Source organism: Notamacropus eugenii, chromosome 2, assembly GCF_028372415.1.
Source record: "Notamacropus eugenii isolate mMacEug1 chromosome 2, mMacEug1.pri_v2, whole genome shotgun sequence".
Classification (NCBI taxonomy): Eukaryota; Metazoa; Chordata; class Mammalia; order Diprotodontia; family Macropodidae; genus Notamacropus; species Notamacropus eugenii.
In genome coordinates, this window is record NC_092873.1 from 105947325 (window position 1) to 105965001 (window position 17677).

The 17677-nt window shown below is 45.5% G+C and overlaps 2 protein-coding genes across 5 annotated transcripts in view; both read right to left on the reverse strand.

The window, feature by feature from the left end:
* The window catches only part of CUL7 (cullin 7), a 30830-nt gene extending 21217 nt beyond the window's left edge, over positions 1 to 9613 (reverse strand). The window contains exons 1-6 of one of the 4 annotated variants that reach the window (XM_072642191.1): positions 9373 to 9613; positions 8026 to 8638; positions 7422 to 7576; positions 6775 to 7296; positions 6117 to 6255; positions 5758 to 5954 (exon numbers count right to left, since the gene is read on the reverse strand). In XM_072642191.1, coding sequence (XP_072498292.1) covers positions 5758 to 5954; positions 6117 to 6255; positions 6775 to 7296; positions 7422 to 7576; positions 8026 to 8638; positions 9373 to 9576 — 1830 coding nt within the window. In that variant the 5' untranslated portion in view covers positions 9577 to 9613. Of the gene's footprint in view, positions 1 to 5757; positions 5955 to 6116; positions 6256 to 6774; positions 7297 to 7421; positions 7577 to 8025; positions 8639 to 8860; positions 8992 to 9372 lie in introns of those variants that run through there. The other 3 variants (XM_072642193.1, XM_072642192.1, XM_072642194.1) reach the window with 3 other exon arrangements.
* A 210-nt stretch (positions 9614 to 9823) lies between these two features.
* Positions 9824 to 17642, reverse strand: MRPL2 (mitochondrial ribosomal protein L2). The gene is made up of 7 exons (XM_072642213.1): positions 17443 to 17642; positions 15291 to 15459; positions 11395 to 11536; positions 11083 to 11198; positions 10870 to 10980; positions 10499 to 10572; positions 9824 to 10095 (listed from the first exon to the last, which is right to left on the reverse strand). Exons 1-7 carry the CDS (start codon positions 17512 to 17514, stop codon positions 9883 to 9885), a joined length of 897 nt encoding a protein of 298 aa, XP_072498314.1. The 5' UTR covers positions 17515 to 17642; the 3' UTR covers positions 9824 to 9882.
* Positions 17643 to 17677: the final 35 nt, after the last annotated feature.

The following is a 17677-nucleotide window of genomic DNA, read 5'->3' on the forward strand; positions in this document are numbered from 1 at the left end:
CATCTAGTCTTGGGGCTTTTTCCTTTGGAAGTTCATTTGTGGTTTGTATAATTTATACAAAACGCTATTTAAGTATTCTGTTTCCTGTTCTTGGAATCTGGTTCAATTATATTTTTGAAAGTATTCTTCCATTTCATTTAGACTGTCAATTTTCTTGGGCAAAATAGTTGGGCAAAATAGTTCCTAATAATTGCTAATATTTCTTATTCACTGTGAATTCACTGTTTCCGTTTTTTGTAATTTGCTATTCTTCCTTTTTAAAAAATCAAATTGACTAATGGTTTATCTATTTTATTGATTTTTTTATTAAAAAAATTCAGCTCCTACTTTTACTAATTAGTTCAATACCTTTTTTTCTTTCAATTTTGTTAATTTTTCCTTTGATTTTCAGGATTTCTATTTTGGTATTTATTTTGGGGGGTTTTGGTTTGTTGGTTTTCTAACTTTTTTTAGCTGTATATTTGATTTATTGTCCTGCTCTTTTGCTCTTCTATTTGTGAAAGTATTAAGAGATATAAATTTTCCCCTCATGGATGTATCCCACAAATTTTGTTATGCCTCACTGCTGTCATTATCTCTAATGAAATTGTTTTTGTTCTTTGACCTACCCATTCTTTAGAATTAGTTTCCAATTAATTTTTAATCTTTGCTTCAAAAGCCCCTTGTTGAATATAATTTTTATTTCATTATGGTTAGTAAAAGATATATTTAGGATCTGTTTTTCTGCATTTGTGAGGTTTTTATGCCCTAATGTAGGGTCATTATTTGTGAATACCATACATAGCTGAAAAATAAGAATATTATTTTCTACTCCTATTCAGTATTCTACAAAGGTCTATCATATGTAACTTTTCTAAAATTCTATTCAGGACCCCAGTTTCTTACTAGTTTATTTTATCTAGGCCTCAGAGGGATAAATGATATTCCCTTATTATGTTTTTACTGTTTATTTCCTTCTATAACTCATTTAACCTTTTCTTTAAGAATTTAAAGCTATGCATTTAGTATACATGCATTTAGTATTGACACTAATTCATTTTCTATTGTACCTTTTAGGAAAATGTGGTCTCCCTGTTTATCTTTTAATTAGGTCTAATTTTGCTGTTGTTTTGTTGAGATCATACTTGCTACTCCTGCCTTTTTTTTTTTTTTAAACGCTAGATAAGCATAGAAGATTCTACTCCAGCCCCTTATTTTAGCTCTGTGGGTATCCTTCCCTTTCAAGTGTGTTTCTTATAAATAACTTTTTTGGATTTTAGCTTTTAATCTATTCTGTCCTTTTCAGTTTTATGGGTGAATTCATCCCATTTGCATTCACAGTTATGACACTATCTTATTCTCTCCCTTTCCCTTAACTACCTTCCCTCTTATTTCCCTGTTGGGTAAGATATATTTCTGTATCCTACTATATGTATGTGTATTCTTCCTCATTTAACTAGTTCAGATGAGAGTGAGGTTCAAGAGTCACCTGATCCCCCCATTCCCCTTTCTACTATAAAAATTTTACCCTTATGCACTCCATTTCTATAACATCATTTCTCTCATTCCTTCTCTCTCTTTCCCCCTTTCCCAGTGCATTCTTCTTCTCCACTCTTTCCTTTCTTCTTTGGAGATCATACAAACATAACAGAATCATATCCAGGCATCTGTAAACTCTATGACCCCTGGTGGTGATAAAGTTCTAAACAGACTACCTATATCATCTTCCCACATAAGAAATACAAACAGTTTAACTTTGTTTAGTCTCATGATTTCTTATGTTTACCTTTCCATGCTTATCTTGATGCCTATATTGGCATGACAAATTTTCCACTCAGCTCTTGTCATTTCATTGGGAATACTTAGAATTCCTTTATTTTGTTAAAGGTTCATTTTTTTCTCCCTGTCAGGTTATACTCAGTTTTTGTTAGGTTCTTGATTTTAAGTCTAGACTCTAGATTCTTTGCCTTCTGAAATATTATATTCCAAGCTCTCCATTTCTTTATTAGAATTGCTACTAAATCTTACATGATCCTGACTATTGCTCCCTGGCACTTAAATCCTTTATTTTTGGCTGCTTGCAGTACTTTTCCTTTGACCTAGGAGCTCTGGATTTGGCCACAATATTCCTGAGAGTTTTCATTTTGGGGTGTCTTTCAAGAGGAGACAAGTGGATTTTTGCAATTTCTACCCTCTTTGGCTCTAACATGTCTGGACAATTCTCTTTTATGATTTAATATGATGTCTAGCATTTTTTTTTTAACTCATGGCATTTGGGTAGTTCAATGATTCTTAAATGACATCTCCTCAATCTGTTTTCCAGGTCAGTTGTTTTTCCTGTGAGATACTTTGTAATTTCTTCTATCTTTTCCCAGGCTTTTATATTTTATTATTTCTTGATGTTTCATGGGGTCATTAGTTCCCATTTAGCCAATTCTAATTTTCAAATTATTTTCTTTGGTAAGGTTTTGTACCTTCCTTCTCCTCCCTCCCCCACCCCAGTTTTTAATTCTCTTTTCATATCTTTCTTCTCTCACTTATTCCCATTTTTTCTTCTATTACTCTAATTTGGTTCTCACTTATTTTCCCATTTTCCACTATTGCTCTCATTTATTTAAAAAAAATTTTTTTTGGCTCCTTTAAAAACTCATTTTAACTCTTCTAGGAATTCTTGTTGGACTTGTATCCAAGCTGCACTTTTCTTTGAGTCTTTGCTTGTAGATGTTTTCAAGTCATTGTCTTCTTCAGTGTTTATTCTCTGTTATTATGGTAGTAATTTATGGCTGAATATATATTTACATATGTAGTATGAATGAATGAATATGTATATGTGTGTATATATGTACACACATATACACACATACATATTCATACACACGAATTTATGGCTTAATTCTTTTTTTGATTGCTAATTCTTCCCAACTTGCTTTTTAACTTTGGACTTGCTGTTAGTGCTGGGCGCTGGGGATGGCTGGGATATCTGGCCTGAACTTCTTTCCTCTTATGATCTTCTGCTACTTTTAAAGCTCAGTCTGGGTGCCTGCAACCTTTCAGTGCTCCCAAAGTACTGTGATTCAGGGAGATTCTGTTCTCTGCCTTCCTTGTCTGAGCTCCACAAGGTCCTGATCAAGTTCCAGGTCTGTTGGCTTGTTCTTGTTTGGAAGTTTCCATACACTGCTGCTGGATTCAATCACTGTTAGCCTGCTGGGAGGTTCTGCAGGTTTGGAGTGACTAAAGTGCAGGAACTTTGTTCAGGAACTCCTGCCCTGGTTATTCCACTGAGAGCTTACACGTTGGGCTAAAGGCTAGAACCGAGTCCCTGCTCTGCTTCTGGGGTCAGAGCCACATAGCTACATTCCCTTAACTTGTTCCTTGTTCAGTAAAGGGTAAAGGCAACTGCTCCTCTCCACAATGGATTAGTGACCTGGAACTGAGTAGTGGGTGACAGAGCTGTCAGATGGCACCCACTCTTGCACCCAGTGCTAGGGATGATAGGGTCCCTGGAGATTTTTTTCTGCCCTGCTTCTTCCTCTCCTGATGCTGCAGTCCCTGGGTGCTTTCTGTCTCAAGCTCCTGGCCAGATCCTGTCCCCAGGATACACAGACCCATCTGCCTGTCACCCTAAGTTGTCATGGGCTGGAAACAGAACTCACTGGGACTTTTTCTAGATCAGAATTCAACCTGGTGAATTTTCTAGAATCTAGATCATTATGGAGAAGGGATGGTAGAGAGTTAGGCTCAATTGCTTCCTTTTATTCTGAAATTTTGATTTCTGTTCCTAATTCTTTCAATAGATTCCCTTACAACAAACTCACCAAAGCCCTCTCCACTGAGAAGCAGCATAATGTAATGCACAGAGCACTAAACTTGGAGTCAGGAAGATCTGAGTTCAAATCCTGACTGGGACACTTACTTGTGTGACCTTGGGCAAGTTGCTTAATCTCTCTGAGCCTGTCTCCTTATCTGTAAAATGGGCATAATAATAGTATTTGTTGTTGTTATTTCTGAGGAAAATCAAATGAGATAATGTACGAGGAGCAGTTTACCAGATTCAGAGTACTGCAAAAATATCAGCTACTCCTGCCACTCTCCTTTAAACGCATTCTAGTTTGTAAATGTCCCTTCAGGACATAGCCTGATCTACCACTGAACTCCAAGCTCCAGATGTGGTCAGATGACAGTGGACCACAGGTATCAGGATAATCATACCTTCTTCATTCTGGATACTACCATTCTCTAAATGCATTTGAAGTCCACATATGCTTTGAGTCACACAGATCCCAACGAGTGAGGGTACAGTCCACTAAAACCCTCAAATTAAAGACAAATTAATTTTAAGAAATTTATTTAAAAGATTTAAATTAGGGGTGCTAGGTAGTATAGTGGATAGCCCTGGAGTTGGGAGAACCTGAGTCCAAATCCAGTCTCAGACTTACTAGCTGTGTGATCCTGGGTAAGTCACTTAACTCCAATCACCTCAAAAAAATTAAAATTAAAATTAAAAATTTAAATCTTAAATTTAAATTAAATGAAAGTCCTCTAGGGCCTCTTCAAAATAACTTCCTCATTTTACAGAGGAGGAAAATTACTTGCCCCAAATATTTATTCACACTGACTGCTCTCTAACTGTGTTGCTGGCATCCTATATTTGTTCTATTTGAGGATTTTAGACTTACTATCTCTATTAAATATCACTTTGTTCAGAGAAAAAAGAAGAGGGTCAAGAATATAGCCTGGGTTCACTTCCCATCAACCAACCTTCTGAGAGGGTCTGGTTGGTCAACAAATTCTGAACTCATCTAATTATGTTACCATCTAGTCCATGTCTCATCATCCAGCCCACCATGATGTTGTGGCAGTCAAGTACCTTGCTCAATTCCAAGTATACTCTGTTTGTCGCCTCTTCTGTCATATCTCCTTTCACCCCACCCCTGTAACAATTCCTTCTCTAGGCCCCATCTGGGTTCTCCGGGAGGGGGAAAGTTCAGGCCCACTCAGTATGAAACTGGGGTTCGGGGAAACAACCTCAGCTAGAGCCCAGACCTGGGGCATATAAGGCTCCTTCCAAGTATCACATCCATAAAAGCCACCCAGTGAGGGCTTGGGCAGTTTCTCCCTAGAGTGGAAGTTGGGTAAAGAGGACAAAAAGGAACCAAATATATGTCCTCCTTTCCTTTGCAAACGGGGAGGATAAGGTGGTGAGTAATGGGAGTTTTGATTGTCTCTATTTCTCTCCTGCCTAGGCCACTAGAAGCCTTAGCAGACTGAATGCATGGATGGGAATCATTCTACACTTTGTGGGGCTCAGCCTTCATCTTGGCAAGGATGCCTTGGGGGTACTTGCTACAGGGGCCAGGCTAGCTGAATTTCCTTTATTAAACTGTGGCCCATACTTGCAGTACACATGAGAATCCAGCAGGTCACTGTGAGTACTGCCCTGGCACTGCCCACTGAGTGCTAATAATAGCTTCTGTGACAATTCCACTGTCATTAAGAGCTCACCTAGGGCCTCCTCCTCCTCCTCCTCCAGGATCTATCAATAATGATGATAAATTATTATATTGGGTACTAGGGGCTAGGATTGACAGAGGATACCTTTCTTAGAATATCTTCTCATCTTCTGCTACCCTGGGCTTTCATGGTTTTCTCACACCCATGTCCAGTTTTTGAAGCCCCTCTCCTGACCTGATCTTCACTTACTAGCCCCTCTCATCTTGACTCACCTCCCTCTTACCAGTAGATCAACGTCTTAGAGTTCCACTCCTGGGCCCAACATACCTCCCCAACTGGGTTCTCCTGGAGAAGTTGGAGAAATTCCTGTTGCTCAGGCCCATCCAGCTTTTTGATGAAGAAAAGCAGCTCCCACCACTCAGCCTGGCTCAGGCATCCAGGCTCTGTGCTGCTCTGAGCCTTAGGTTTAAGGTATGGCACAGCATACAGTCCCATAAGGGGTTTCCAGTCTGAGGAAGGAGGAGCTGTTGGCACAAACATGAGGGTATTGACCAACTGTCCAGGAAAATGTGATACTGGACCCATTCAGGGCAGCTCATGGTCACAGACAGCATCTGTCTTTGGTTACTGTTCCTCTAACCCAGACAAGCCCCCATGTACCTGTGTGCTTGCCTCCCCAAGCTCACCTATACTTGGGGCTGGGGGCTCGCTGCCCCCTGTTCCTTTCTCTGGCTCAGCAGCAACTTTGTCCTCAGTTACAGGACCCAGAATCTCCACCATGTGCCAGTGTACCCAGTACGTGCGGCCTGTTGACCGCCACAGCACCTGGGGCATGAAGTGGGGAGGAAGTTTAGTCACCTGGATCGGGGGGGCAACCTCAGCTGGAGGCCCAGACCTGGGGCACGTAAGGCCCTTTCCAACTACAGTTTCCCTAATGGCCACTCACACATCCAGGGCTTGGGTAACTATCCCTAAAGTGGAGAGTGGGGAAGACACAAAGGACCCAAACATGTATCCCTCTCCTCTGCCAAATGAGAAGAGAAGGTGAGTAACAGTACACTTGGTTGTTTCTGTTTCCTTTCCACTTACTAGAAGCCATCTCTCTATCTGGCCTCTTAGTGACATCTTCTCCAAATGGCCATGTTGTTTCCCTGGGGATGGATGATGTGGGTGCAGTGGGATAGGGAAACACAGAGTCACTCTCCAACCTTCCCCTACTCTCTCTAGGTTTTCACTTTCTCTTCCAGTGATGCCGCTGTAATTCGGGTTATTTCAAGACCTGCCATGTACACAGCTACCCTCCCCTATCCTCCAGGCCACCATTCCCAACTCACTCACACATACCTGTACAGGGGGCATTCCATTGTTGCTCTGGCGGAACTCTCCTTGGTCCCCAGCACTGATCTCCTCATAATCCTCCAGCATTCGAACACGCATCCCTGGCTGCAATGTCTCCTGAACGTAGTCAGCATAGCCACTCAGGCTCGAGAACTCAGACCGTGGTCTGAAGGCCCGGCTTGGCCTCCTTGGGGAGGCAGGGGTAAGCAGGGTTGGGAGGATGGTGCTTGGCACAGATGATCGGGGCTGAAAGATAGATCGGGCAGGCCGAGGGGGGGATGCAGGCTGCCTCCCTGGGCCCCGGTCCCATCCCATACCCCGAACCAATTCTGAAATCAGGTTGCCCATGGCCATGCTGAACTCCAATTCCCTCTGTCCACGGCTCTTCTCCACACTGGAGGCCTTGTTAGGGGAGCACCGGTTCCCCCACTCCCCAGACCCTGGCTCCACGCTGCTACTTAGCTGGTCCAGGAGGGATGTGACACACAAGTAACGTTTCACTAAGGAGAAGAGCAGCTTTCCAGGGATCTGCAGGATAAACACCCTGGCCTCAGTTTAACCATCTCCCCACTTTGCTTCTCCTAACCCTACTGCCAACAGACAGGGAGATAAAAACTCGGCCCACAGCCCTTTTCCCGACTCCCTTAGGTTACCTGGGGCAGGTGGATCCCTTCAAAGGCCATGCAGTGCTCTTCAGAAGATGTGGTCTCTGCAAACAGCTCCAACAGAGTGGAGCGGCTATCAAAGTCCATGTGCTGTTCGATGCCATCCTGCTGGCTCAGTGACAGGAGCACATGGGCCCTGCTCCCTGAAATACAAGCCCTGCTCTGCATCCTGTCCCAGGGAACCCACTCCACTTATCACCTTCTGCCCACTCCTCAACTCTTATCATCTGCCTCTCTTACACTCACTCTCTTCCACCCTCCAGCAGAACCAGGTCCTTTCCCATCAAAGGGGCTGACAGGGGGACCAAAGTGCTCTGAGAAGTGACTATGCCTTATATGATAACCATCTGTACTGACATCTGGCCAGCAAGTTCTAAACTCTATGAAAGAGAGTGAAACTCTATGAAACTCTCTCTTTCTGTTCACATCTCTTTTTCATCAATGGTGTGAACCTGTAGCTCTAAGTTCACTGCAACTGGGCATAGGCTGACATCACTTTCACTCTCATGAAACCAAAAGGTCCTGACATCCTCTTTTTGCAAGTTGTCCCACCTCCTTTCCTGCTTCCCTTTTCTTTCCCTCTGGCCCTCACCAGCATCATGGGCTGCCAAGGCCTGTAGCATCTTTCCAGCGCTCCTGCGAATCTGTGGCTCAGGGTTGCCCAGCATGTGCATGAGCAGGTCCAAGGCTCCTGTCTCCCTGAAGACACCAGCAAGGGGTCCGATGCTGGCATAGGCGCTGAGCACGTGGATGGTGTGTAGCACAGAGGCGGCAGGACTGGAGCCCCCCCCACCATCCAGCTGCCGGGCAGCTCGACGCACCAGTCCTCGGACATCTGTGGCCATCTCTCCCAGAGAGGCTTCATCCAGCCCCCCGGCATCCCGGGGAAAGGTGCCCGCGCTCCCCACTGGTTCATGCTGCGGTCCCTTGGCTGGGGCTCGTTCACCAAGCAGCATGGGACAGCTGGCATAGACCTCCGGGGCTGAGAGCCACATGAGGATATGCTCTGCCTTGCCTTCTGAAGAACTGCCACTGCCTATGCCACCCTCCTTCCCACGCTGAAGGACAGTCCAACGGATCAAGTACTCTGGATGCCCATCGTGACCCTGGCGCTGCCGGAGCAGTTCTTCAGGGTATGCCTGCAGTCGTGGGCCCAGGGGCACCAGCAAATCTCTGCTTCTTCGTTCTCCCACCATCCTGGGCACCTAGAACAGAGGAGGAAAAGGAGCAGAATGAGAAAAAGTACCCGTTGTCAAATAAGCATCTATGGGATGTGGAAGAAGGTTGGATGTGGAAGAATTCTGTTGTGGACAGAATTCACTGATCATATTAGGACAGAGGAAAGAGGAGCCCAGGACCAGTGATCAGGGTGGGGACGCAAGCATAGGGCTGTGGGGCTGCTGCAGGTGTGGGCAGAAGCGTATTACCGGAGGATGAGGCTACAATGGAGACTATAAACTGGGGAATATCACTTAGGAGAATGAAGGATAACGAGTCACCATCAGTTCAAGGATTAAGAGACAGGTAACAGCTCCAACTAGGAAAGATACTCTGAGGAAGGGTGGGAAATGACATCAGGGAGGGGAGGAGTGGACGGGCTTCGAGAAGGGACCACCGGGAGGTGAAGGATGCTTGCCGCCAGGAGAGCTGGAACATGGGCAGGGAGGCGTGGAGAACAGGGTGTGGCCGATGCAGAAGCCGGCTGGAGTAAGCTGGATCGCCGGGTGGGGACTTGGAGCCCCGGGGCAAACGGGGAGGGGGTACGGGGGAAGGAGAGGAGCGTGAGGATGGAACGTTCCTCGGAGGGCGCTCAATGCGCCTGCGTCGTGCCGCTTCGGAGCAGAGACACTCCGTGCCAGAAGAAGAGGGCGTGGACTGGATTGGGCTTGGGGGGTCGGACCAGAGGCCAGGTCCGTCGGTCCAGGAGGCCACACTCAACTGCTATCCAAACGGGAGCAGGCGAGGCCCGCGGAGGTACAGCCGCATACGGAGGGGAAGGGCTCTTCCCAGCTCCCGTCACCTCCCCAAGCAGCGTCGAGTTTCCTCTTGGCTCCCAAACGCTACGGAAAGCCGAAGGTCTTCGGGGTGGAGGCGAAAGGACTAGATGGGGCGGGGCTTCAGTGGGGCACCCGGGCACAGCCATACTCCCGCCCACCCTTCTCCTTTCCCGTTTCTGAGACCCCTGGCATGCCGTAATAGGCCTCCCACCCCCAATACTCCTGGCACGTTACCCCTTCCATCTCAACACCCTTGGCATCTTCCCCTTCCTGTCCTCAACACCCTGGCATGTTCCTTGTCTCGTGCCCAACATCCCTGACGTGTTCCTCCTCTAACACACTGCTCCCGGCCCCAACACCACTGGCCCTCCCCGCTGCAGTAAGAGAAACCAGTCAGAGGAAGTCAGTTTATTAGGAGGCGGGGGTGGAGGGGTGGGAGGAAGATCAGGGTGTCAGCTCTGGGCAGCAGCAGAAGGTAACTTCACGTAACTCTTCATAGGGGGTAGGGGCTTGATCTTTCGGCCGGCCCAACCTCCCTTGCGTTGCCAGAGTCCACTATTGGGTCTTTTGCCCAACCAGCGGTTTCGCCCAGCCTTTCCGATGACCCGCTTATTGTGATCCACATTTGACACCCGGCCCACCGTGGCCATACATGTCTCTAGCACCTATGGAGGAAAGAGGTGGTGAGGGCAAGAGCTATAATGGAGAAAATGGCTGGGCAGAATGCACTGAGAGATGCCCAAAGCAAGGAATGTTCTAAACCTGACAGAAGGGAGAACAACAGGCTCTGCCCACCCCACTCCCCAAAAAAAATCCAGGACAAAGGGGAGCAATAATGAACTTAGGCAGAGGTAGAAGAGGAGAGGCATTGTGAGGGTCAGGCAAAACTCACTGTGAAGTGAGTGAAGAGAAAAAATATTTCTCCTTCACTCCAGTTTCAGTGAGCAAAGAAACAAGGATAACCACACAGGACACATAAAAGCCTTGGGGGATCCCAGGACTCTGGGATACCTGATCCAGGAAAGGGTACATTTACTGCCAATTCTCATCCACCATCCCCACACATACCTGCATTTGCCTCTTAGAAGGTAACTGAACAATGGCTGTCCCATTGACCTTCCTCAAAAGCACACCACAGGTTCCTGTGTCAGACAGAGTCCCAACTCAGATCTCCCCCCAAATAATCTCTATACAACATATCCATAACACATAATCCAGGAACTGACATATGGGGAAACAGGATGGACAGAACACTTCAGCCTGACAATAGGATCATATCCTCATCATATTTCCTGGGGAACTGTTACCATGATTCTTGTTTTCTGGTTTATTTTTTTCCTTCTTGGCTAACAGCCTTGATCGTGGGCAATGAGGTCACCCTTCCACTTCTGTGATTTCAGATGCCCCCACCCAGTCCTCACACAGCCTTAATTTCATACCTGCAGCTCGGATATACTGGGCACCCCGGCCTGGTTCACTCTCCAGGTTATTGATCAGAGTCCCGATGGGCAGGGCTCCCAGAGGATGTGCATCCCCCTCCCGGGCAGCAACTAAAAGACAGTTTAATTGGGAATCCTTACCATCTCCGAGGGCAACTAAGTGACCATCAGTCAAACCCTTCACCCTCATCCCAGGATGTGGCTTTCCCTCACCTGCCATTCGGCCAATATGGTCAGAATTAAGGACTATGTCTCCAACCTGCATGTTTTCAGTGGCAATGATCCAACGTTTCCTATTGCCCCCAGCAACAAGGGCAATGTCTGCAGACCTGAGTGAAGTGAAGAATATGTGAGCAGGTCACCTAGGCTATCTCTGAAGCCCTAAAATCCCCTCCCTTAAGACCCTCAATTTTTCTTGGAAGCACTGTCAGCCCCCTGTGCTACTCCAATGGCTGTGAATGTTTTCCTTCAGTCTCTGTTGCCCTGTTTTGGCTGACTCCCTTAAAACCTATACTTCATACTTGCCTACAAGGATCATAGCAGATATCAACAACCTTCTCCTCAAAAGGCCCTGGCTTAGCCTCATGCTCGGGCCGAAACCGAAGAAAATCAATCATCCGGTAACACTGTTTGTGGCCTCCACCGATACCATGCACTCTGATGCGACCTGTGGCGAGGGGAAGAAGAGTGTAACATAATTCAGGTTAAGAAAATTCATATTACTGGTATGAAAAGAAGTCCTGTTCAACAGGGCACAAGGAAAGGCCTCAGCCCAACACAACCATATCATTCTTTTTATCTGGCTTACATCTATCTCCTCTGACATGCCAATTGAAGTCCCGAACTTTTTTCAAGGCCTAGCTCAAAACTCACCTCCTCCAGAATGCCCTCAACAATAAATCAAACATTTATTAATGTCCCTTCCTTCAAGGAACTTACATTTTACTAGAAGGATATAATATATACCCCAGAGATGTAAATACAAGATAAGATTTGAGGAAGTAAATACAAGATTTGAGGAAGGAAAGAACACTCACTATAGAGATTAAGAAAAGGTATTTTCGGAAAGATGGCACCTGAGCTGAACCTAGAAGAAAGCAAAGGGTTCCCTGAGATAGAGATAAGGAGGGTGTACACTTCATGCATGGAGACAGGAGAAAGACTACCAAATATGATGAGCAAACAAGCCATTTTGTCTGGAGTTTCAAGTACATGATGTGAGTAATGTGAAATGTTTGGAAAGCAAGGTGGAACCAGTTTGTGAGGAGTTCTGAATGTTAGGCTGAGAAAGCAATTGTTTAGTTTTAGTTTTCAATTGTGTCTGAATCTTAGTAACCCCTTTTGGGATTTTCCTGGCAAAGATACTGGAATGGTTTTCTGTTTCCTCGCCCAGCTCATCTTACAGATGAGGAACTCAGGCAAACAAGGTGAAGTTACTTGTCCAGGGTCACATAGCTAGTAAGTGTCTGAGGCCAGATCTGAACTCAGGAAGAGTCTTCTAGACTCCAGATCTGGCACTTTATCCACTATGCCACATAGTTGCCCAGAGAAGGCGATAGGGTGCAACTGAAGATTTTTTGAGGAGTGGAGTGACATGGCCAGAACTGTTTTATGACCATTAATCTGTCAGCTACATTGAGAACAAATTGGAGAGAAGGGAGATCAATTAGGACACTATTGCAGAAGGCTAAGAAGCAGGTGATGAGGGCATGAACTCAGGTCATGGTAATGTGAATGGAGATAATTAATAACAAACGTGGCTATCCAATGACCCTCCAATAATTAACAACAAACAAGGAGATGTATAAAGGACAAAGATATCTGCCACCATCATGGAGGACATCCATTGCAGAGCCAGTGTCAAAGTGGGTCAGTGATTCCATGCCAGTCTGCTGTGTAAGGTCCTCCTCTGATGCTTGTATTTGCAAACAACTTTTTGCTCATTACATTAAGTTCTGTAACACTGCTTCTTCTTGTTCAGCTGTTTTTCAGTTGGGTCTGACTCTTCATGACCCCATTTGGGATTTCCTTGGCAAAGATACTAGAATTGTTTGCCATTTCCTTCTCTAGCTTGTTTTACAGAGGAGGAAACTGAAGCAAAGGGGGTTAGTGACTTGCCCAGGGCCACACAGCTAGTAGGTGCCTGAGACTGGGATCTGAACTCAGATTTTCCTGACACCAGTCCTGGCCCTCTATCCACCGTACCACCTTGCTGCCCCCTGTAACACTGCAGGACCTTCTAAATAAGAGACTACACAGTTCAGTAGCCCTGAAGCCAAAAAACAAGTAGATAAAGAATGTCAACTATCTATTCATATCTGCTGGGGAGATGACTCACAGAGCTGACCCATCAATATTTATACAGTACTCGTTCCATTTAATCCTCCCAACAACCTCAGCAGGCAGGTGTTCTTATTATCTCCATTTTACAAATGAGAAAAGTGAGGCTGGGACTGAGACTTAAGTCCTTTGCTCAGTCACACAACTACTATCTGCAGCAGGATTGGAACCCAGGTCTTACTGTCTCCAAGTCCAGAAATCTATCCACTACACTGCCTGCTATTCATCCACATATCTTAGATGTAAACAATGTACTCAGAATTAAGTGGAAGAAGAGAATGGATTGAATCACTTTTGGGAAACTGCACAGTGATTCTAATGGCCTCAAGTTTCTCCCCTGAAACAAAGGCACATTTTTTTTTTAAACATTAAAGTTCTTCCAGTAATTCTACATTGTCATGAGTGATGGAATACTTGTATCTGAGAAATTAAAATTGTAGGTTACTCATAGGTCGACTGAGAAGAAGCACATGTAGTCTAACCAACAAAAGTACACAGGAGAAACAACTGATTGGGAAGCCTGTACCAACATCAATGAAACAATATAGCTCTCAAAATACAGAAGACGATGGGGAGCATCTGCAAGTTTTTAGGAAAGACATCGTGTGCAGAAAAAGTATTCTGGCAATATTGGGAAGAGCACATTGGAGTGGAACAAGATTGGAAGGAGGTTACTGAGTTTATTAAAGTAGGCCAGGTGAGCAGACACAGACCTGACCTAGGGTGGTTATGATGGATGGGGCAATGAGGGGATAGATGTGACAGACACTGTTTAGGCAGGCTCTAGGTTACTAACTGAATATGGAGGATTATAGAGTAGGAAAAGTCAAACAGGGAAATTTGGAGGAGGGGCAGGTTTTAGAGACAATATCTGCTCAATCCAGCTTTTCCTGACTAATCCCATCTCATTGTGATCACTCATTTACAAGACATCTTTACAAGACAAGGCACTGTGCTATTTTAGTCTGTTGCTGTTCAGATGTTTTCACTCTCTGTGGCCCCATCTGGGGTTTTCTTGGCAAAGATACAGGAATAGTTTCCCATTTCCTTCTCCAACTCATTTCACAGGTGTGGAAACTGAGAAAAGCAGAGTTAAATGACTTGTCCAGGGTCACACAGCTAGAAAGTGTCTGAGCCTGAATTTGAACTCAGGCAGATAAGTCTTCCTGACTCCAGGCCCAGTGCTCTACCCGCTGTACCACCTTGCCCTATTCTTTAGTTTGCACTTGTTCAGAGACTGCTTTGTAATTATTCTTTGGTTGCTTACTCCTCTGCTGGTTGTGATAACATCACAGGTCACTGAAGTAGGATCAAGGATTCAGAGCCCAAAGGAATGTCAAGAGCTGTCCAGTCTAAACCCTTCATTTACAAATGAAAATGCTGAGATCTTAAAGCTTACCTGATCTGCCCAAGGTCACAGTAAGTAGAACAAGGATTTGAACCAAGTCCCTGGACTCCAAATCCAGTGGGGTTTTTTTTCCTACTGGAAAGACCTCACCACCTCTACATACTGAAGAAATTAAATCTGGGGCATATAGGTGGCACAGTGGAGTCAGGAGGACCTGAATTCAAATCTAGGATCAGACACTTATTAGTTGTGTGGCCCTGGGCAAGTCACTTAACTCCCACTTCCTCCAAAAAAAATATCTTTGACTAGGTAAGCTCCCCAATGTTCCCATAATAATTTAGATACTGTTTAATGGTTACAAATACTTTTCATATATGATCTCATTTTGTCTTCACAAGAATCCCTGTGAAGTACACAATATGAATATTATTATTCCCATTTTGATGAGAAGAAAAGCATGGAGAAGCGAGCTTAAGTGACCTGCCTAAGGTCATATACTGAATAAAAGTAGAGCAAAGATTTGGCTCTAAGACTTCTGAGGCTTCACTCCAATACTCACTACTATGCCGCATCTAGAAGGTCATCTTGTCTACTGCTCTGTGCCCCTACTAAACCCATTATCTAGTATAGCATTGTCTTACCCTGTCTCATGCAGGGACCAAGAAGCAAGGCTTTAAGGTTTTACTATATTTTTCCCTCATACTGCTTCCACCATACCTAGTGTTATTCCTACCTGTGTGGTCCCGGCCCCCTGACTTCCTCATCTTCACTGGTGTGATGGTATATTTGGTACAACTCTTCCAGGAAGCAATGTTTGCATTAAGGACCCCAGAGGTGAGGAAAGATCGGCAGGCAACTAGCACCCCAGGTGAGGAAGACTGGAGGAAGACACTGCTCATCACCTGGCAACAAAGAGAGAAACTCTACGTACTTAAGGAGTAACTACAGGGAAGGGCATTTGGAAGGGGGTTCCTTTCAGCTTCATAGCATATCACTACTAGGAAGCTTTCCAAGCCAGTTTTTTACTTTAATTTCTAGTATGATCCAAGAATACTATCCTTTATACTATAAACATACTCTATATAGAGAGACACATTTGACTGCCTCCCTACACACAATTTACCCCTTTCTACTTATCAGAAATTTCTTTAAGAGGCAGCTAGGTGGCACAGTGGATAGAGCACCAGCTCTGGAGTCTGGAGGACCCGAGTTCAAATTCATCCTCAGACACTCCATATTTACTAGCTGTGTGAAGCTAGGCAAGTCACTTAACCCTGATTACACACTTCCCCCACAAAAAAAGGAAAAAAAAAATTATCTACCGAGCATTCTCTCCCCTTTGCTTCCTACCAGAACCATCGCTTCCTTCTAGACTTGACTCATGACTTACTCTCCTCCCAGAAATCTCGAGAACCTTCCCTATTCGAATCCACCCTGACCAGATCATTCCTATGCTCCATTATCCCACCCAGCAATAAAATGAGTACTTTGTTCTTCTGAATTAGTTACTGCTTTTGATAATGACTTTTATCCACACTGTATACAGTGTTTGTTGCCGTTGTTCAGTGGTTTCATGTCTGACTCTTTGTGACCCCATTTGAAGTTTTCTTGGGAAAGATACTGTAGTGGTTTGCCATTTCCTTCTCCAGTTCATTTTTTTACAGATGAGGAACTGAGGCAAACAGGGTTAAGTGACTTTGGGTCACAGGCACAATAAGTGTCTGAGGCCAGATTTGAATTCACAAAGATAAGTCTTCCTGACTCCAAGTCTGCACTCTATCCACTGCACCACCTAGCTGCCCCATCTCCCAAGTTGTAAAAGCTTCACATTGCAGGTCAGTGACTGCAATGGAATGTGTGTTTGCTGTCTAAGGACTGGTCTAGTTAGCTCAGAAAAAAAGCCAGCTATCTTGTGATAAGGTTGTGGGCCACAGCAAATTATTATCACATACTGAGGTGTGCAGAGGGGACATTTTGTTTCAGTTGAGGATGTACACATCCTATGATATGACATCACAGATCTTTAAGTATATTTTATAGATGTACCTATAACCTCCCCCATCAGATCCAGATGCATCATAGATGAAAAGCTAACTGGGACTTTGCTTATTTAGTCCAATTTCCTTCATTGTACAGGTGAAAAAGTGCGCTTGGATTTAAACCCAGGCACTCTGATTCTTTGTACTAAATCATCCTGCCACTGTTAAATCATACCAGGATGTAACACACACCCAGGTCCGCAACTCAGGATACACGACTGGATACTGTAGCAGAAACTAGATACTTATACTAAAGATGACGATGATGATAATCTTTTCTATTTGCAAATAACTTTCTAGTTAAGCCGAGAATAGCAGTAAATCATTGTTTGGGATCTAGGTTTTCAACACGTCACTTTATAAAACTGGCAAAGCACTTTCATGTATTATTATCTTCATGTTACAAATGAGAAAACCGAGTCTGGAAAGAGGGTAAGTGACATGCTCAGTCTCCCACAGCTAGTAAATGTCTCCGGTAAGATTAGCACTCAGGCCCTCCCAACTCTAACCGATCTGCCTCGGTGCCTCAGTGCCCCGGTGCCCTCTACAAAAGGCGGCAGTTCCTCCTGGCTCTGACACCCTGGGCTAACAGCTCCGACTCTCAAAATAGGCCTGCGATTATTAGCCTCATTCTGGAGATACGGAGAAATGAGGGAGCTGGCCAAGGTCACCAGGGTGGTTGGGGCCGGGGCCGGGGGACAGAGACCGAACCCAGGGCTCCTGACTCCCAGCCCCGGGACGGCCTCTGGAATGCGCCCAGCGGGCCTCACGCCCCTCGCGCCGCCCCCTGCTCCCGCAGGCCCGCGCCGCGGGGCCCAAGCTCGGAAACCCCCGCAGGCCGGTTACCTGGGCGGCAGCGTGCGGGCCGGCGGCCAGGCGGAGCGAGCCCAAGGCTCGGCACAGCGCCCGCAGCGCCATCGCGGGGATCAGCTCTCCACGCCGTCTGCCCGCTTCACCCCGGCGCCTTCTGATGACGCAACGCCCCGGGTCCGAGGACGCCGGGAGGGCTGGAGGGGTGGGTCCAGGTACGCCGAAGTCGGCCCCCTGGGGCGTCGCTGCCCACAACCAGTCCCGGAGAGGT